Source organism: Anas platyrhynchos, chromosome 16 (assembly GCF_047663525.1).
Source record: "Anas platyrhynchos isolate ZD024472 breed Pekin duck chromosome 16, IASCAAS_PekinDuck_T2T, whole genome shotgun sequence".
NCBI classification, from domain to species: domain Eukaryota; kingdom Metazoa; phylum Chordata; class Aves; order Anseriformes; family Anatidae; genus Anas; species Anas platyrhynchos.
In genome coordinates, this window is record NC_092602.1 from 2,988,495 (window position 1) to 3,010,093 (window position 21,599).

At 40.9% G+C, this 21,599-nt stretch overlaps 1 protein-coding gene across 3 annotated transcripts; it reads right to left on the minus strand.

Moving 5' to 3' along the window:
- Positions 1 to 119: 119 nt before the first annotated feature.
- Positions 120 to 20,921, minus strand: P2RX7 (purinergic receptor P2X 7). 3 transcript variants are annotated; one of them, XM_072024610.1, is made up of 14 exons: positions 20,492 to 20,921; positions 19,461 to 19,736; positions 14,516 to 14,648; positions 13,903 to 13,974; positions 12,949 to 13,021; positions 11,883 to 11,979; positions 8,760 to 8,840; positions 8,084 to 8,213; positions 7,506 to 7,636; positions 4,070 to 4,163; positions 3,563 to 3,628; positions 3,349 to 3,465; positions 2,458 to 2,553; positions 120 to 1,999 (listed from the first exon to the last, which is right to left on the minus strand). In XM_072024610.1, the coding sequence occupies exons 2-14, from the start codon at positions 19,469 to 19,471 to the stop codon at positions 1,529 to 1,531; spliced, it is 1,572 nt and encodes a 523-aa protein (XP_071880711.1). In that variant the 5' UTR covers positions 19,472 to 19,736; positions 20,492 to 20,921; the 3' UTR covers positions 120 to 1,528. The 3 variants fall into 3 exon arrangements, with proteins under 3 accessions (XP_071880711.1, XP_071880710.1, XP_005028243.2); XM_072024609.1 differs by lacking the exon at positions 20,492 to 20,921 and having other exon boundaries at positions 19,461 to 20,087; XM_005028186.6 differs by lacking the exons at positions 19,461 to 19,736; positions 20,492 to 20,921 and adding an exon at positions 16,247 to 16,450.
- Positions 20,922 to 21,599: the final 678 nt, after the last annotated feature.

Here is a 21,599-nt window from a genome sequence, read left to right on the forward strand (position 1 = left end):
GTTGTTAGCAAGGTTATGGGGAAAGAAAGTAGCAGGCAAAGAATTAGATGAAGAGAGCTCACCAAGTGGCAGTGGGGTTTTCAGACATTGCAAAATCATTGAAGAGATTCTAACTCAACTAGTAAAAACGCTCTGTTTATTACAAAGCCAGTTAAAAGTGACAGGAGAAGGGGCAAGAGGGAGCGTTAAAGAAAAACATACATGAGAAAAGTGAAAAGAACTTAAAAATCACAGTTTTAAGTGAATATCCATTGTAATTCTTCCAAAAGGAAAGATAGCGCACGTGTCAGAACAGGAATGCATTCATGCCAACTGTAATCTTTTCTCACTCTAGATATATAAAATGATGCAATGTGAATGTTAATACAATTAATGTATATTACAACTGAAGATAGAAATACAGCTGACAATCTCCCAGCCATATATCTCAAAATGTATGTTGGGAATTGAAACGGCAAACTGCTGGTTTAGCTCGGAGAGAACAAAGCTTACTTGAAAGGAGTGCAAAATATACACGTTACAATCCTTCTCACCCTGTTTCTACAAAAATAGAACATGGCCAAGTACAACAAAAAGAAAGAACTGAAAAGGTGTTGGAGCACAGATTAATCTACCCTAAATTTGCTGTTCCTTGGCTGTGGCCTTATGCATCACTGTAAAAAGCAACTTGCACTGTGCTGCATGCAGTAGGAGGAGGTGTAGGAGGCAAGGCCTGTTAGAAGCTAAGAGCAAACAGGAGGACAAAGACTAACATTAAAATTCAATGAATATGAATGAAATGCCTGAAAATATTAGACAAAGATGGTAAAAGTACTTTCCACTGTAATTCCCGGTTTAAGGTAAAAGGACCAATACAAAGAGAACAGCTGGGCTTTTCAGAAAATGCTTTCTCTGTGCCACTGAAATCTAAAATAAGCCTGTTTAATCTGGACAGACTGTCAGGCCTTTAACAGTGAGTTATGAAAATGCATACTCACTGGCTTCTTTCCAGAACCTCTGATCCAGAGCTGCAGCAAGGTGGTGAGGCTAGGGGAGAGAAATGCTCAGGACTACATCTTCAACTGATCTCTCTTTTGGGCTTCCTTCTTTCAGGGGTCATGCTTTTAGATGGTTCTTGGCTCCATCTTATTTTCAGGGTGCTGGTCATCTCCTCACTCATCTGGGAGTCTGGCACACTCCAAAGCAAAGACAGGAGACCTGGAACCTCTCACTAAAATGTAGCCCTAAGAGCTCACCCCAGAGGCTACATTTCTAAACCACACAGGGTGAGTCACAGAGCAAAACAAAGGGAGAAGTACATACTTTAGCTCAAGGTACTTGTTCCTCTAAGACAAGCAGTAGGCAACAGTCCCTCTCTAATGATAATATACAAAAATTCAGCTGCACAGCAAAGATTTTGGGATGTCACACACTTTCTTTTTCTTCTTCTTTTACACATATAAAAAAAAAATAAAAAAATCCTATGAAAGAAATCAAAGGTTAAATGCCCAAGGTAAGCCACTGCATGAGCTCAAGTTGTGCTGCTTCCTCATTCTATCTTAAAACCAGTATAGTTGCCATCTGCTTTGGGATAAGTACTTCTAATCACCCCTCTGCAGCAACTTGGGATGACAGCTCTGTCTTCCAACTCAAAAGAGCCAAAACGCCAGTGAACATACTGCTTGTAAGCAGCATGACGCAGCTGATTGCTGGTATTGTCACCTTGCAGGTCCAGAAAGGGGTCTTCGTAGAGAAGGGCTTTATTCAGGGTTTCTCTGGACAGCACCAGCTTCTTAAACCAATAGGTGGTTGTGATGCACGGCCCATCTGTGCTGCGGCAGCAGAGCTGCTCGTGGAACTTCTGCGTCAGATTGCATTGGCCACAGCAGCACCACTTGGGGCACTTCGGAGAACGGGTGCTTTGCATTAGACAACTAAGCTGAGATTCTTCAGTGTCATGGTTCTCATTGGGCTCCTTGGTGAAGAAGCTGCAAGGATCACTGAATTTCACAGGGTGATTCTGCAAAGCAATTCCCAACATAAATTAGATGATAAAGCATTGCTGCTGTTTCATCCATCTGCAGAGAGAATTTACAACAGTGATCCTCACCACTGGGTCTTTCGTTTGACACAGCACAATAAGTATAATGATGATAGATCAGCAGATCTGGAGGAGGATTATCTTTCTGTGTTGCCAACGCCCACCCTTGCAAAATCGAATTGACACCTTACAAGTTGTTTCAACACCACCACACTCCCACTAGCACATGCCCACTACAGGAAAGCAGCAGTTTTTAGCTGACTCTAGAAAATACATCCTCTGGTCACAGGACTTACTAACTTTAGGGGGGCAATACAAATCCATTTTTAGTCACTCAGGATCTAATCTAGAAATATGGGGAAGGGGAAATCCAAATCAGTTTGAAATGACATTCCTTTCTGAAGAGGGAATCCCGAAGGTTAAGTGTCTGCCTTTACCTCAAAAATGCTGCCTTCAGCATCCTGCAAGCTTGTTTTCAGAGGCCTCTTTATCAAAATAACATGTGGCTTATCAACATAGGACACAAGCATCACCTGTAGAGCAGAAGAAATTAGCACTGTCAGCTGGAATAGTTACCTAGAAAGCTGGGGATATAGCACAGTTTTGCAGTCTGTATGCTGACAACAGTTCCCTGCAACTGTGTGCTGCAAGAGTAGATGTATCCCAGTATCTGGGATAGCAAGGACATGGGCAGCAGCAGGGACAGACAAAGCTAAGGGGAAGAGAGGTTATGGAACTAACTGTAGCTAACTGCAGGAGTGCAGTTGTGCAGGGCCTTTATGTGGAGAGTTCATCTTTGCCTTTCATTAAAAAACATTTGTCTAAAATGCTGGGGAATTAGTAGGTGTACCCAAGAGTAATAACTGGTAATGCCTTGAAAAAGAGGAAGAGGAAATTCAGGTTGGCAGGGAAGAGCCTTTGAGCAAAGCCCTCTTTGTAGATAACCCTTCTGCGACCTCCTTCCCCTGCTTTAAAGGGTCACTACTCCCAGCGTGTTTCTCTGATAGAGATGGTGTTGCTCTGCTCTGCCAATGATCTATGTGCAGAGCCCACTGCAGCCATGCAGTGCACAGCTCCATGGAAGCTACCTGGAGATTCTCTGGCATGAAAAGGAGGAGGCAGTTCCCTTTGCCAACTCCTTTATGCACTGGATCCCGCAATCCCTCTCACAAAAATCTCTGATCTCCTAAATCCACAACTGCAGGCTGCACACAGCGTGCAGAAGAACAAAGCCCAAGCAGTGAAGCAGGAATGAACCACACAGCAATTACGAAGGGTTTGATCTGTGGCATTTGTGTGTCTACTGAACAGCAATTTGCATTCTTTACCTGTTTTGGCTCCAGCACAGTCTCATACTTCTTCCTGATTATATTATCACAGAATTGTATTTTCCAGCAGCCGGAGCAATTGTATAAGGAAAACAAGATTTCAATGGCAGTAAAAGCCTGCATAAGAAAGAAAAGCAAGTAGTGATTCCACTTTTTTAATGAGACTGGAGTTCTCCAGAACTGGCTCTATTAACACAAAAACCAAGTCTCTCACCAAACCAAAATAGGTGATTGTGGATCCAATGAATGTGAAGAGTTCAACACTTCTAAATTTTCCACCCTAAAGGAAGCATAAAAGAATATCTGGGTAGCAAGATCTATAACCACTCACTCATCTGAATGCCATTTCTCTTTTTGTCCTTTTACAATGATTCATCCATCCAATCCTAAGATTACATAAACTATCTCTAACACTTTGCAGGGGAAAATAAACAATTTGAGAGGGAAACAGCGGTGACACACAAGGTTCACACAAGGTTCATGATAGACAAGATACCTGTTATTCTTTGTCTAAACAACAATCCTGTCTCTCTCAACCCTGCTATGTCATTCTCAGCTTTGTTCTCCTATGCCAGTTGAGTTTAGATCTACTAATCTGACAGGACTTCCATTCCAGAATGATGGACAGAAGAGGGGAAAGGGGAATATGGCAGACGCAGGGCTAAAGAAATAGTAAGTTTTCTTCTCTCCTCCCTCCACAAAGAAAAACAATTGCATTTACTGTGCCAAAGACGAGGACATCAAACCGTATTCCATAGGCTCTGAAAAGTGTTCGCTGCTCCTTTCCATTTTCTCGCTTGTAGTACCTTGCAAATCTGCAAAAGAACAAATGAAGATCAGTGTGGCTTCCCTAGGGAATACAATGATACAAAAGTGCAGAACACAAAAGGGGGCATAGTTTCTTTTGCCTTCTTTCTTACAGCCTTCTGAAATGCTGGAATAAGCATTCAGGAACAGTTCATGAAGCCAGCTTCATCGCTGGCAGTCTAAACTAAATTAATACACATGTATGTAGAGATTTAAGCAAATTAAAAATCTAGCTAATGTCCAAGGAGTGTTTTGCTGTCACCATTCAAATCAGAACCTAAAGCTACAGAGGGAAGTTCAACTATGGGTAAAGCAGTTAGAAAACCCTAGCAAGAATATATGAGGAACTGGCAATGGCAAAAGTGCCCATGTTCTTAAGTCTTTTAATGCTACATTTTCCACTACCTGCTCTGAACTCCTGAGGACACTTCAGCATGCTGGATTATCACTCATTTCCAACTCCTTAAGCAGCAGAGAGTGCCAAGAATCACATTGGCCTTTATGAACTTCCAGTTTCTTATTCTATCAACAACACGACCCGCCTGATGCACAGCTCACATCAGCTTATGGATAAATAGTCACAGAGCATGCAACAATGAGATCTTTTTCAAGCCTGACAATGAAAAGCTGGCAGTACAGACAAAATCATTACATTAAACTGAAAGACTTACTAAAACACACAATGGCACTAATTCTCAGCTACTGAAAACAATACCGTATGTCTTTTGCCTCAGACTTGCTGTCAGGATTTAAAATGCTGTGTTGTTCTTGACTGGTTTACTTGAGTGATCTCTAAATCCTCTTCTCCTTCATTTAGATAAATAATTTGAATTGCAATTTGCTGAGCTAAAGGGCTGCAAGGTTAGTTCCGTGGGTGTCAGATACTCACAGATCATTCTGTCATTGTTAATCAAAGTTTGTTTTTATAGTTGGCTGCCTGTTCTACTACAAGAAGAGTAACTGTGTTTAAGAGGATATGTCTAGCATAAATACTATCAGCTCAGCCTTCTGATTTCCAGTGTCTTGGTTTACTCATTCAGATTATAGAGACATCTAAAAAAGAAATACTTTTTCCTCCTTTCTTTACTCTTTGGGTTCAGTCCCTGCAGCTCTGCTTTGCCATCTTGATGCTAACAAACCAGCCCAGAGCAAGCTTTTACTTGATTCCATTCTGTATTTCGCATTCCCTTTGCATTCTACTCCAAGCTAAGTTTGTCAGACTTTTAGACTACTCTTAATCAGTTTCCTAGATCATTTGCTTCTCATTCACAGAGATACAATTTAAAATTCTCTGAAGGAAAGTCACTCAGAAAAACACAGCATAATGTGTTCTGCTTTCTTCTTACTTGCACAGATATGAAATACCCTTTTTGCTTGTGCTGAATGGTTCCAAAGTCTATGACCAATGCATGTTTTACCAGCCAGCTCTTAGCCTCCAAAGCTTGCAGGTCATTTAGGCTTTATTTTAAAGTTTTCCTAACTGTTTTCAGGATCAGAGGTTTTCTCTAGCCCCCATGGTAGAGGTTATTTCATATTTCTTCTTGATGGCATACAAGCTTTCTTCTCTGTAACAGCTTTGTGCTCAGAGATGACCTGTTGGGAGCTTTCTTGACCACTGTCTGAAGCTTTGCTCCCTTGCACCTCAAGTAGTTATTTTCTTTCAGAAGGCTTACATCTTCCCATTCAAGTCTATCACAAAATTTCCTCTGGAACTGGGCTAAAAGCAATAGGACTCCATGCAGACAGGTTATAACCTGCCTAGAGTCCCCATCTGGACTGCAGGGGAAGCAGCGTTCTATAACCTGTTTCTTAGGGTCTTTTCAAAGTTTTCTTCTGCTACTGATCTCTGCTAGCTTTGGGATGCTGGGCTGGATGGACCTCTGGTCTGATAGTATGTTACATTCTTATGAAATGCCACACTGATGAATAAAAGTTTTATTGAAATATATTTATTGTAGGATCATTTCCTTTGGGTAATTCTACTGAAATCAGCAGCCGTTTATACAGGTTTGCATACACCAGCTCAACACTGTGGCAGAGTTTGTGCACATTCTTCCCTGAAACACCCATGGCTGTTTTAATGGTATTATGTTCAAACTATTCATCATCCTTCAACTTTCACTGTTTTCACTTTTTGAATTGCTGCACAGACCTACTCTCCACCTCTTTTTTAAATTTTGCAGACATCAGAGAAAGGTTTTCTTTTGCCAATAAAACCCCTTGATTAACAGCTGCAGAATCAGGCCATCTGGATGTTGTCTGGTATCCTGTACACTCTCCCAGCAGGCTTGCCTGTGTTCTCAGATGAAGCTCACTTCCTGAGTACTAGAGTTTTACTTCCTTTCAGCACACATTTCAACTGCACCACAGCAAAATAATCTTTCCACTGGTATTTTGATGCTTAAAAAACAGGATTTCGGGCAAACCCATTCTTGGCATTTTGACCCTAGCTGTTAATCTGATACTAATATCCTCAAAACTACTCCAGTCTTCCTCCAAAAGCCTAAGAAATCCCCTTTGCCTGCAGAAGTCTATTGAATAGAAACATTGCTGGCCTCAGCCTTGTAGAACTGTCCCACTTTTAACTTGTGTTCTCCCCCATCTCCTGTCTGTGGTTGTCAGCTCTGAGGGAACACCTATTTGTTCCTTGTTTGCACAGCTCCAGCAGAACACAGCTTTGACGTATATTGGCAGCTCTTTGACAGCTCAGACACTCATGCTAGCATCACCGTATGAAAACCCACGATAATAACCAAAGTCAAAAAGTGCCGTTACACAAAAATTTTGTCCTAGATCTGAGGGATAACTTCAATTTTAAACACGCTGATATGCATTTGATAAATTGTGTAACTATTTAGAACTAGAGTCACAACAAGATTTTTTGTTTGAATTTCTCGTAGGTCTGCTGTATGAACACAGAACCAAATGCTCTAATTTACTTTTAAATAAATCTTGATTCAGTGAACTGTAGGGTTACCCAGATGTTAGCAAAACATTTTATTTTATTTTATTGCCTTAGGAAACTCACAAATTTAGGTAGTTTAAAGCTTCAATTGCCATATGGTGGAAGCTGCCCAAACTATTTTCTGTGTTAGTTCCCAGAACACTTGTGGAAAATTTCTAGGCCTTTCAACACAGAAATAAAACCTCCTACCATACAACCATGCTCATCTGGAAAATGACCATGATGATACAACTGCAGTAAGGACATGAAGTTAAGTTAAGGACATGAGTACTGAAGCAAAGCAGAATCAAATATTCAGTTGTTCCAAGCTGTCATTCTCCACACCTCATCACATCTTCGCTTCAACTCAGAAAACACCTTACTTGCTTCATCTAACATTTTTTACCTGTAGCTGAATCCAGGGTATTGGGTTCTTGTTTTGCCATCAAGGCGGCGGAAACCATACTCTGGACTGCAGTAGTAAGACCAGCTGTCTAAATTACAGTCCCATTTAATCTCAATGGCAATTACTCCTCCCTAGAAACAGAAAAAGTAAGTGTGAGGACTAGTGTGATTGCTGCCTTTTCTGAACTTTTTAATGCCAAACATAAGCCACTATTTGTGCCAGTCCGACTTTTGGACAGTTTTTTCCTGAAGCAACATGATTTATGATGTGCTTTGGTAGAATTGAAAGGTGATCATGAGTGACAGCCTTATACAAGGCCTATTTAAATGAAAGGTGGTACAAGGGCCTCTACAAGCTACAGTAATACAAACCAAATAGTATCAACTCTGTCAACGCGGTTTCATTCTGTGAGATGATTAACGCATTTATTTTTTAAAATGTGAGGTTATGTTGGTTCTCAAACAACCTGTTTCTAAACCAAGAACAATTCCATTATATGGCAGACAGGAAAATATGCAGGAAGAAAAAGAAAGAAAAGTTTTCACACCGAGCATAACAAAGAAAGTAGTATCACAGACCTTTACTGCCACCTCTGAAAAGTTCTCTTTTGCTTCCTGAAGGATATCTCCCAGACGGAATATTGGACAGAGAGGGGAAGTTATCTTGTTGAATGTGCAGGAAGAATTGAAATTTGGTGAAATATTTTGTCTGTGAAGAACACATAGAGTTGTTTAAAATTAAAAACAAAAGCTGGAGCAGCTATAAATACAGCTAAGGGCCTTCACTTTTACTAGAAGCTGTGTTAAACGTGCTCAGATTGTACTTACATGAGCTTTTGTTTTCACATCTACCAGATCTATATTTCCCTAAGAGAGATCTACAAATCAAGATCAATTCTTTACTCTTTGAATATATCACAGGCAAAATTTACCTGAGTAAACTAAATATTTTTCACTTTATAATCTGGACCACACAACTGTTACATTGTACTTTAGTTGTTTTAGCCCAACATAAACCAGTATATCTGAACGAGCGATTTTATTGTTCTGTGCCTGGGAGGCTGTGATCCCAAGCTCTTCTATTTCTCTCAGTTCCTGAAGAATTAATAGGACTAAAGACTTAACAGCTGTTGCTCATGCAGATAAAGCCCTGAAGACAGCCTTTCTGAGTAAAGAAGGTGCCAATTTACACAATCCTTTCTTTAGAGCACAACCACTCACTCTTCAGAAAGCATTTGGGAATGTTTGCACTTACACGGTGTAATTAAATTTTGGGAAGTGAACGTTGTTCTTTATTAGCACTGTGAAGTCTTCAGAACTCCTCAGAACTGCAGGCCTAGAAGAGAAACATCAAATGAAGTAACTTCTTGTACTTAAATGCATCAATTAATGCTATGCTAATTTATTACCTGGAACATTGTCAGTAGGCAGAATACTTTGCTGAGAAAGAGATTGAAAAGCAGAGTTAAGTGACTCAGGGAACCAAGAAAGATAAAGGTCATTCTCTTAGTTTTAGATATAAATTGTTCTCTCCCTCTTGCTCTTGCTTGTGTGGGCTGAGCCTAAATGTGTGCTACATGCAGCTAAAATATGAGCTCACAAGACTTCTCGTATAACTCTTGCTACAGAATAGTAGTAAGAGCATATACCATTTGACAGCTGATTATTTCTGCACAATGACAAAGGCAGTTTCATTGCTGGTCCCTGCAGACAGGTGGCCATTTATGCCAGAGCTGCACAGCTAGTAAGAATATAAGAATGAGACATGCTCTTATTCCTAGAGGATGTCTCTGGAAGTCAGGCATCAATCACATCATCAAAGGCTGTTCTGCCTTTCTAGAAGATAGCGGTTTGAGGGCTTACCCTGCAGACTGTGGGGAGACAGTGGTTTGTGTCACTAAATATGTTGGTGAACTGCAAACACCATGGGAAGCAGGCTGCCAGTCCTACCCTTCCTCAAAAGTCATTTATCTGAAGCTAATGTGGCAGGAAAGAAGGCACTTTCCTACAAATTGCCAGCTGAGTTAACCTTGGCCTAGATTGCATGAGACAATCTCTGCTACACCCCAGGACTTGCCTGGGCTATAGAAGAGAAACAGATGCAATTTTTAGCTATATATGTCGTGCACAGGGACAGCGCTGGACTGGAATATTCACACAGCTCTGTTTTGAAAATGAGTCAGGAAAATTTTAATTTTCATCAGGACAGCCATTCCAAGGGGTGTAAACAGTCTTCAAAGCAGTCATCCATATCAAGGACAGTGCTTCTAAGCATGCAGTATTTTTCCTATCATTGCACTTTGAGCAAAGCCTCTGCATCTGTGATGACTAGAAGCACATTAGTTGGGTGACAGTTTCCATGAAGGACATCTCAGAGCATCTCCTAAACAAAGTCAATGAATGAGAGACATGGCTGCAAACCAATTTAATACTTGCAGATACTATCTGGACATAAAAGCTTCTGAAGAATTTCAGTGTATAACAGTCAAGACATGAATAATGTATGTTAACCGTTAAAGAGATAAAAATGAATGAACCTATAATGTGGAAGTGTCTGCAACTCATCCACTGGGAGGCATCTGAAATCTGATCCAAAGATCTTCTGGAAAACGTGGTGTAAACACCTATCCTTGGGCCAGCTAATCTGACAGCTATGCCCTGTTTGAGGCAGAAATGAACAATCAAAAATAAAAGAATCTTCTTGCCAAAATGCAATAGCTTTGTTTGGCTCCTTTGTTCAGCTCCAGCCATAACTAACGGGAAGGAAAAGGAGTACTCCTGTATAGCTCATGAAACTTATCTTTCAAAAGAATTTGGACAATAAAGACAATCATGGGTGTAACCAAAACCCAACATTTCTCCCTCAGTATCTCAACCAGACGGCAAAACTTCCTGGGCTCTGACCTTTCTCTTATATATTGTTCTGGTAGCAAACAAACACTCAGCTTTGCTATTTAGCAATTCCTCCTTTTTTCCTTGCCAATGAAAATTGTGAAGGAACATTTTACATCAGAGGTTTGGATCAAACCTCTCATCCATTATTTTTGGTCCTTGGTAGTGATCAACTACTGGCACTGTAGAGGACGATTAGGAAACAAGACAGAATGCGTCAACTGTGCAATGTAATAAACGACAAAATTCCCTTTGGAACACACGGCAGTAAGCCTACACAACACGACATTTGGAAATGACTGGCAGTCACTGAGACTTTATCAAAAAAACCCTAAGATTCCAATAGCTCAGGAAGCTCATGCATATCTTTCCAGGATGCTGTATGAACAGTAATATCCTTCCTGTTTCTGGGCAAAGCCTTTTTTCAGATCACAGCTCTGTCTGCAAAAGTAATGGCACTTCCTTTAAAGAGCTGAAAAAATCTCAAAGTTGCTGCAGGAAGTGTTGTGAGCCCTGGATGGAACCTGGCAGTAGAAAAACTTCTCAGTCTCTGACATAAAGAAAAGATGGGATATATACACAGAATTGTGCTTGTTATCTTTTAAAAGCAGTGAGTTAATGGAAGTGGTAATTGACCTGGTTTCTTACATGTATATTTCAAAAGCTGGTTGAGAGAAGCTAAAACTGATTAGTCATCCACTCTTAAGTCTTAGAGTGTAATTTCCAGCATCTCTGTAGAAATCAAAATGATTATACAATTTCTTCATGCTTTGGCTGATATAGAAAGAAAATGGACCAGTTTCTTCTTGGAACACTGCACACTTATGCGATTACAGAGAAAGATGGCCACAGGTCTCCTCCATTCCACTCTCTGGGTCACAGCAACATCGTTCCCCAGAGTCTTTTTCCTCCAGTTTTCTTCAGCTCACTATTATGTATTGCCAGCATTGAGGTTTTCATCACCTGTCTAGAAGGATGAAGATGCTGTTCTTCAGTCTGGAGAGGACCCCCAAATGCTACTGTGCAGCACAGACAACCAATCCAGTACTACTGTTCTGAGTGGTGGAAGCAACCTTGCTGTGGTAAATGCACCCATAAGGAGCTTCTACACCTTAAAGCACTGAGCCTGGCAGAAGAGAACCCCAAGTCAGGAAACCTATCTCACACTTGCCTTGACATTTGAATTCATGATCTAAATGCCTCTAGTGAACTCAAAATGCGCCTATGACATCTAAAATTGTTTTTGTGGAAGCTGCATGATGTTACAAACTGGAGGCTTCGGTTTTACTGCACAATCAGCAGGACAATTGTAGAAGGAATTCATTTAAATAGAGTAAGCATTAACAGTATGGCTATGAAGAAAATACCTGTTTTACAAGAGATCTGTACATGCCTGAGCAAAGTGATTATCCTAAAATTGTATGACTCTGTCAAAGCAAATCCTTTTTTTTGACAAAAAAAAAAAAAAGGTAGATTTTTTACTTACACAGGGGGGGTTTCCTCCATTGGCACAGGGCACCATGCCGTGACCTCACAGGTTTTAAGAGTTTCATTATACTGCACACATCTTCCTGTTTGAACTCCTGTAGAGAAAGCATTTCTCATTCAGCAAACACAAGAGTTTTGCACCATATAGAGAGTTTCTACATGGCAGTGGATTCCTCCTCAAATGTAAAGCAGAGGTTTTGACATTATAAATTCTTGCAGCTTTCTGTTCAGGATAAAATCATGGTCCTGCCACACATCATCAATCCTTATTTAGCCCTTTACTTGGGTCAACAATGCTTGCTATTGTTTGGACTGAGGATGAAGTACTTTCCTGCAAAGTTTTCCATTAAGTTACATATCTGAGTCTTGGTATAAACTGAGAAATTAGCCGTTTCAGTCAACTGAATCAATTAACAATCAATTAAACAATTAACAAGTTTAATTCAACAACATAAGCAAATTAAACAAGGATATAAAGGTAAGCAGAAAAACTTAATTCTTTCTACGTTCCTGGAGAGTCAGCATTTTTTGTGAGTGCCCTGTCTTTACCAGCTAAAGCACTAATTCAGCCAGAAGCCTGAATTCAGGAATCCCAGCACTACAAAGAACTCACATAGCTGATGAAAACTCTAAGATGTCTTCTGGACAACTAGCCCTCAAAAAAGGACAGATGTCATTGTCTTATTCTGAGAACTAATTATCATGGGGATGTTACAGACCCTTCAAAAAGATCCTGTAGCCACTCCCCTTGCTGAGCAGTCATGGACTTCAATGGGAGTGACTGGAGTCTGGCCTTAATTCACATCACGGTCTGCACTCCTCTTCACATTTGCCCTTCCTCAGCTCCCTTTCACTGTTTCTCTTTTTAGAAAGGGCATATAGAAAATGGTAAGAACTCTGTTTTGTCGTTTCAAAAACAGGTTATCAGATATCTCTCAGGATTCTGTATTGTTCTACTGCAATTCTTCTCCAAGTTGGAACTTGTACGTTCTGCACTGGTCAATAATGCAACAGAAGGTAGTACCCACGAACAATATTTCAATCTGAAAATGCCATTTACCTACCATTACTGTGGACATATGCACTCCCGTTTTCACAGGACTTGTCTGTAGAGCAGATAGCTTTGGCAAAGGGAGCCTGAAAAAATGACAGAAAAGAGCAACATAAATATATTCCTCTCCATACCTATGTAAAAAGTCTTTCTTAACTTCAATGCAAAAATAGTAAATAATAAGAAAATAATGCAGAGGAAGTATAATCCTTATTTATTATTATGCTTATAACAAGCACAAGGCTAAGCTAGCTGAAAAAAAAAAAAGAGGAAAACAATATTTTTCTCACTTATAATAACACTTTCCTTTATTATGTCCTTTCCTGTTTTTTGTACTCTTTTCTGTACTACTAGGTGCAATAGATCTCATACTGGACTATTTCTTTGTTTACTAACAGCTCCATAAACTTTTGCCAGTGAAAGTTAACTTGTGTTTAGGAACTATACTGCAAAGTCCCACTTCTAGGCCAGCCAGATGAATGAAGAGGAGAGCTGCAGCAGACTACCACATTTGGGCTAGAGAAAGGAAGGAAGGGAACACGTAGGAATGAGCACCATACCAGCAGAGAAGCTGATAGCACTTCTCTAACTCCATCACCCCTTCAGGTTTTTCTCAAGACCAGCAGCAAAGCCAGAGAAGCTGCACTGGCCTGAATGTCACCACTGCCTGAAAGCGATGCATGTATGTTTGGCAAAGTCATTGCTACAAGGCAAAGTCACAACTGACAACTGAATCCCCAGGAAACACCAGAGTAGAGGAAAGAAATGGAGCAATTAAAATAGATTTTGCATGCTTTCTGTTGAGATACAAGCATTAAAAGCAGCAGTATTTGCTTGCACAGGATGGTCCCAAGGACAGTCCACTCTTTTACATCAACATTAATGTTTGCTCCTAACTACTGTCTATTTGTATTCAATACCATCATCCTAAATATACATTACAAAATATATATATATATACATTTACCTCAGGGCATCTGCTTTGAATCTGGTTTTCTGTCTGAATGACGTTGGTCATCACGAAAAAAGAGTCTCTTGACTACATGGAGAAGAGAAAATGAATCTACATGAAATTTCACAGACTTTTTTCAGACCTCAGTCACTCCAGAGCATTACCTGGAAGGACAGTGAGGCTGTTTCTGCTCTACCACCCCCCAACAGACATTAAAGTTCAATCTGGCTTAAACAGGAAAAGCCAGGGACATCATCAGGGCATAAATGAGCAACCAGGGCAAAAAGGCCCCGATTTTGTATTTTTTAATCTGGCATTGCAGCCAAGAAAAACGTGCTGGCACTAACTAGTAATGATACTATTGTGTTTAGTACCACTATACTGGAATAAATCTTTTGATTTTGTAAAAATTCATAACAAATAGCATCACAGAATTATCATAAAAGAGGATAATCTTTTCCCTTGTACCGGGGAAGAAAGGGTAGATTTGGTTTGGTAGACTGCTGTCTCACATGTAAAGTCTCCTTTAATGTTGCTGCTCATTCCAGGAGAGACATACCAGGAAAAAAAAAAAAACAGATGCACTAACAGAAGTTGAATATTATGCTGACATTAAATTAAGACTTGCCTGCATTGGTATGGCATATTCTGCTGTATCCCAGATCCTGCTGACTGCATGAGCCACTCCCTTCACACTAGTGCGAACTGAGCTGGTAACTTCTTCCTTCTCCTGATAGCGCTTGTCAGCGATGAGGGTGTAACTGGCCAGATTAAACAGAAAGAACAGGTACACTCATAAAAATAAAATTGGGTCAGTTTTTTTTGTATCATTTTTGGACAAAATGCACTGCAAGATAAAGTCAAGCATTTTCAAGTAACTGAGAGCCGTTTGGTGTGAGACTGATGCATCATCTGGGCCAAAGTTTCCCTTGGATTCACCTTTGCAATGTTCAGCTTTGTCAGGAATGAGTTCAAATACACACAGAGAATTTCTATTTTCACCGCTTAAATGCTATAGACAGCATTAGGTCACATCCTGGTTCTTCAGATGCCATTTGTGAAACACCAACTAACTGCAAGGGGGCTTAACGTCATCCAAAAACTTTTGCCCATGGTGCATTACTCTACTTAGACTTTGATCTTTTGTGTCACAAACAGTAGTGTCCTCTCTATATTTGGGATTTATATTTTTTTTGGGGGGTGGAGAGCTTAAAATACTTAGTCTTTAACTTTCCAGAGTGAGTACTCTTGCATGTCATTCTGATTGCTTTAAAAATCTTGTCCTAATGCTTTTACTTCCTCGCGCATTGTGTGTGTTAATGATAGAAAGTCATCTCTGTTTTTATGCTGACAGGGAAGTCATTTCACTCATCTAATTCATGAAAGAACTGTCAACTTTGAAAACTACTGTATGTTCAGAAGGTACTTTCCACTCTACATAAACGTACCATAAAAGGCTTTATTTGACAAACAAACTGGCTGCATAGCCACAGGAGCCAGCACCATTTCAGTTTAACAACAGACTCTTCTGGAGGGGATAAAAGTTTCTGAAGGACAGAAACTGAAAGCAACTGATCAATGCTCCTCCATTTATAGTGTCTACTATAACAGTGTTTCAGCCTTTTCCTTCAGGAGAATGGTACTTTGGGATAATCGTGTGTTTGGAAATTGGCAGTAGGAGCCCAGGTCTGAGCAGCAGTAGGTGCCTGCATTTCCTGCCAAATTGATTCTTACTGAGATTGCGATCAGTGTGCTCAATGTTCTGGCCTGTTGCCCTCTCATAAGAAAGAAACCAACCATCTAAATTTGCAGACTTTGTTCAGCAAAGACTTATCACTGAAAACAGCCCTACTTTGGGAGCAAAGAGGAAAATCTGCCCTTTAGAGGCAATCAATTACTGCATATTCCTAGAACACCTTATTGTTCTTGAAATCTGCTTCAAGGGCTAATTGGCTATTTCATCTGTTAGGTGTATCTAACCCTAGATAGGAGACTCTGGAACAAGATCTAATCTCAGAAACACTGGTGTAAATCTGAGATTTTTAGTGCAGGTAGTGTGGTTTTAACAGAACAAAAATGAGAACCACACAGCAATAAATGAAACTGAAAGCATTTGTTAGTAGAAACCCAGCTCTGTCCTAGTAACCCCACCCTGTTAAGTAACCTCCTGTGCCCAACTCCCACCACCAGGTTCCCACTGCCACATCCATCTTCCAAGAACAGCCCAACACCAAAACAATGGTCTTGAGTTGCTGCCACAGAACTCAAAGCACTGAAAACCACGTTGCAAGCCAGACAACCTGCGAAACAAGCAACATTTCTTAGTGTACAACACCATGTCCCATCACCCTGCACTTACCAAATATATATGGCAATAACTACATAAATGAACCACTTTGCACATACACATCCAACGCTCCGAAAGCGGATTGATTTTGGAGAGTCATAGTGAAATGGATCCTTCAGACAGCCGCACGAGACCATTGCTGACACTTCCTTTGAGAATGAAATTTCTAACAGCTGCAACTGGTTGGTGCTGTCTTTTTCCACTACTTCTCAAGCCACACCACTTAAAGGCACAGGCAGAGACCTATGTGAGTACCGGGGTTCCCCAGGCCTTCTACAGAAAGGCAGGTAGTGGATCAAGGACTGATATTAACCGCAACTAATATAAAGAAATGGCAGACAGGATGCCAAACACCTTCTTTACCTGTCCAGAGAAGGAAAAGGACAAATTAACCTGTTTTAGTTTTATAAAATAAGGTGAATTCCGCTAAAAAGTAGTCTGACTCAGCCTGTTGACAGAAAAACAAGCTCATTGCAGCCACCCACGTTTATGTACGACAAAGACAGTTTTGAGAGAGGGAAGATTTTTTGAATTCCCTTCAACTGAGTACCCCTAGTGTAAATTTATGAATTCAGACTTTTTTCAAAGAGAAAAGTCAAAATGCCAGATGCATTAATGCTGCTAGTATGGTCCCCAGCTAGCCCAGCTTTCTACAGTTAAAAAGTTCTGGTTTGGAAAAAAATGAGAGAATTTCCTGCTAAGTTCTCAAGTCCTACTTGTTCAATGTCTGGGGGAGAATTTCCTTTTACTGAATCAATCCAGACATCAAGCCTGACTTTGAAAGCTCCGTGAAGCAGTAAATACTTTCAAGCCCCTGACCTGACTTGAAGAAGGATGGGAAGCTTTTATATTGCTTAAAAGGCTTGATTCTTCCGTGTGAATTCAACACTTTTTTTTTTTTTTTTTTTTCAAAACGCTTCAGCAGGAACAGGATTAGGGTTCACATTAAATTTGGAACGAGTACCGTGGATCAAACCGCGGGACTGTTAGCACAGGACACTTATTTTGTCTCCAAGAATGGCCATAAATAGATGCCTAGGGAAGAACGTAAGGACCAAGAAAGCAAAAAAATGATTCTTCCAAATAGTTTCCCAGTCTGTTTGCAACTCAAGGACACCCTTAGTCAGATATGATTATTATTTTTTTTATATTCAGTAACCTTTAATAAATCCCCCTTCCATTAACTTATCCAGTCTTCCAGGTAAAATTTTAGCATCTTCAAATCCCTCTAGTAAGTATTTGCACAGCTAACTGCACATAGCCTGAAGAGTCACAACCGTTGATTTGTTTAGAGAAGGAGCACTGAATTTCACCCTAGAGCTCCAAAGCTGATTGCTAGCACTGCTTGTCACCTTCTGCCAACAGCACCATCCCTCTGCCACCTGCAAACAGCACCACCAGCACTCAATCTTTCTGCTCCTCTGAAATCCCATAGACCAAAGGCCTTAAAACACAGTGAAATGGGAAAATGGAAGCTCACTAGTTTCTACCATGGAATTACTGTGCAGCCTTCCTCACATCAAATCCTCTTCCAGTGTGCCTTACTCAACATCTTTAAAATGAGCTGATCATTTACTTCCCACTTCTTTGGCAAGCTGTGGGTGCATCACTAGCTCTGGTTTACATGAGGAACTGGGTGGCCTCAGCCACCACAAAAGAACCTTGCTGGGTGTCCCTTGTCCACATAGGCAAGGGGGAAGCTGAGAGCTACAGGAGCATTAAGGCAGAAGCAGCAGCTCAGACGGTGAGTCTCTGCACTGGGAAACAGCAGTACAGAAAGGTCAGGAGGCTCCTGGCCATGCTCCTCCCACTCCAGAGGTGTATTCCAGGCACCAGTGCAGCTCTTCTCCTCAACAACCATATCAATAGGCATTTGCAAAAATAAACTGGGTTCTGGTTGCACCAGGAGCTGAGCACTGCACTGTGAATTATGCTGCTTGGCTTTCCAGGAGAGGGCACTGCTACATCAACGCGCAGGCCAGCACCTCACTGGAGTCTCCTTGTGCCTTGTATGTCAACAGCCTTGCAACCCTTGCTCTCAGCATCTCCCACAGTGAGCGACACTCTTGCAAGCAGATGCTTTGCCTGAAGCTGGGGCAACTGTAGAGATCAATCTAAAAGGACTGAAACCTGCACGATGTTGGCCTCCTTAGCCTGACTCCCCACCTCCCAACACTTTACATCAGTGCAAAGAAGGTGCCATATGCTTCCAGACTGGACAGATGCAGATGACTTTCATTTCACATCATTTCACAATGATGACACAAGGAGTAGAGCAACAATAAAGCAAGCTTTGGGGACATCAGTGGCCACAAAGATTTTCAGCTTTTTTACCTCAGTTTGCATGGGACACAGTCCTGTTTGGTCTCGGGATAGTTTTGTGTCAGGTAGGATTAAAAACAAGTTCAGCTAGCTGACCAAGTCCCTACTCTGATTGAAGGCAACACAAAGTATGCAGTTTGGCTCCAGCTTCTGATACGCCATAGTTCCATGCACAAGCTGCTCAATGTGCTGCAAGCCAGCTACTGGCATCTGGCTCAGGGGCTCAAGGAGCAGGTGTGAGGCTACCATCTGATGCTGTAAACACAGGAGAAGGAGCTGTAAAGAAGTAGAGCTGTTGAGGTGGGACCTGTAAATCTCATTTTCAGAGTCAGAGAAAAGAAGACTGGATCAGAATATATTAGACTCAGATTAATAGGACTAGGTTCCTTCCTCTTGTAACAGAAGACCCACACAGAGGCACAAAATGTATAAAATCTGCAGAACAGATATATTTCTTTGTTTGTTAGTTTGTTTGTTGTTTTCCCCAATCTTTTACTATTTTAAATCACCTAGGATGCTATGGCTGTAGTTGTGATTAACTATTCAGAACCAGTTTTTTTTAGCTGTTAGAATTGTCTTAAATGCTTTTAGCACACAGGAAGAGGTCACATTCTGACCACAAATATGCTTGATTGTTTGAGACATCAGTGATCATCCTTATGCTTTTGCTGACCACAATCCATACCGCTACACTTGATATTAGTGACTTCAGCAAGCAAAATCCTGCTATGTACTAACAACTGCCAAAGCTGCAACTGGGAGGAACTAGAAACAGACCTGGGATGCATTTAAGTGCTAGAATAGCCAGAAACAAATTTATTTTTAATATAAGCCAGTCAGACCTAACTGTACGTATAAAAACACAATAGCTATAATAAAAGAAAAAAAAAACAAACAAGAGGACCTGGATTGCATAAGACATGCTGCAGTAATTGGTGTCTTCACTTCCTAAATGCTCTCATTTTCACATTAACGTCTTCCATCTGTTTGGGATCTGAACTCAGCAGCTCGGCCGGATGCATTCATCTTCTTGTCCATGGATGTTCCCATATAAGGTGATCTCTCTTTGCCTGTGGAGCACGATTTCAATTTGCTCAGGTTTCGTTCGTCTCTGATTTGCTGGCCTCTATGGTCGAGCTCCTCTTGCAGTTTTGTAAGGCAGTCATCCACACAACAGTAGCTATAATGGGAGGAGAAAGTAATGAAGATGTGCCTCCAGATCTAAAAAGACCTAGATAGCTTATTTTGCTCCATTCTCTTTCTTCTGCACACTGCCTCTGCATGATACCCTTTTAATAAGCAGTTTCCATAAGCCTTTTCCATTCAGTATAAAACATGAGCCCTATCCAGAGAATTGGACAGAACTCTAGGGCAGCACCGTTGTAACAACTCACTTGTCATTAGAAAACTTTGTTTCAAATTCTGTATAACTCTCCATGCAAACTAACTTGGGAATTTGGAAAATGCCTGCAGAATTGTACAACAAATATGTATGAACACTGGCCTTCAATTCTGTGAGACCTGATCCAGGCATCGCATCACCTCAATTAAGATCCGAGTTCATGGATTTTCACCACAACAGTGATACAATCTCATGACCTTTTTTTTTTCTTATTGTTGTGTTTTCTAATTTTCAAACATCCTTCCTCTTCTTTGTCATCTCTGTAACACTAAGGAGACATACAAAGAGGGGAACTGTCCTTTATTTCTTAGAAGGTGCGAGGAATGGAAGACTTAACAAGAATCAGAGCAGCACCCTCCCACCATGCCCAGCCCAGATCCAGATCCCTCTCGCTGCCCTTGGCGCTGAAGGCACAATCCATTTTCTCCCCTGTACTGAAACAAGGATGTGTTTCTGTATTTGCAGAAACATGGCATTTCTCCAGCATTAAGGAAGTACTGCCCAGGATCCGTGGGTCTGCCACTTCCTATTACCTTTCTGTGCAGTCTACAGGGAGCAGAACTGGTCCCCAGTGCCTCCATGGGAAATACCCTTCTCATTTGCTCCCTCTGTGTATTCTATATGCTCAAAATACTCATCAGAAGAAAAGCGTAACTGATACCAGGAAAGCATGACAAGGGAAAGTAGATCTCTTCTGGGAACTTGTAGGTAGATACGATTCCTAAAGGTCAGTATACAGCCTGAAAGCACAGAGGAAACATGATCTGGTTTTTAAAGTTCAAATCCAGCAGTCAGGAGACTCGGATTATGTTCCTGGCTTTCATGCGCAATCAAAAGCTCCTCATCCATCCCCTCTGTGACGGAGTTTATCCAGTTAAAAGCTAGGACAGCAATGTAGTGTCACTTTTCAGGCTCTCAGAGAAGATCAGTAAATTAGGATTTTATGAAGCATTTTATATTCCTCAGAAAGAAGAAAGGAGCTAATCTAAGATAGACGCAGTACTTAGAATTGCAAAGCGTTACATTTATGATTGCTATTTACTGAATAAAATTCCGCAGTGATTTACAACCTGTGCATTTCAATTGGCACCAATTTAATATGACTCACTGCATATTTTACTCCATCATCTGTGGACTCACGTGGGTTTCTAAGACAATCCAAAAAGCTAATTGTAGTAGCAGAGGCTCCAAAATCCACCTATTTAAGGTCTAAATGTGATTTTTGAAGGATCTGCAATTAAAAAAATGTGCAAATTGGAGATACCACTTTCATGAACAAGCTCCGGAGTCTATTTTTGATTGTTTGGTATTTTTGAAGCGCCTGTCCTCGTTCAGATGTGGTATTGCTCACACTGACTGTGTGCTTATTGCTCTGCTGAGGCACACTGGCAACCCAAGGACATAATTTGCCATTCCCCCCTCACGAAGCGCCCCATTTTCCACACAGATCCCCCGTGCTTTCCTCCACAGAACTGAGACAACCATTCCAGTCACGGACACCAGCGCCATTTCCCATCGTTTTATTGTGCCAACGACCGCCAGAAACCCTAACTGGGTAACTGCAGCAATGCGTTTATACATCTACACGCCACAGCATCCCCCTAATACACCGGGGTGCTAATTATACGCGTTAAAAGGTGA

What these genes read in the sequence shown, in the direction of transcription:
- P2RX7 (XM_005028186.6), bottom strand. Translation starts at nt 16,371, where the DNA reads ATGGTCTCGTGCGGCTGTCTGAAGGATCCATTTCACTATGACTCTCCA. An exon ending in GTTATTGCCATATATATTTG is followed by an intron (nt 14,649 to 16,246) that starts GTAAGTGCAGGG and finishes TAATCTGGCCAG; the next exon opens with TTACACCCTCATCGCTGACA. An exon ending in CTGTGCTGGAGCCAAAACAG is followed by an intron (nt 2,554 to 3,348) that starts GTAAAGAATGCA and finishes TCTGCTCTACAG; the next exon opens with GTGATGCTTGTGTCCTATGT.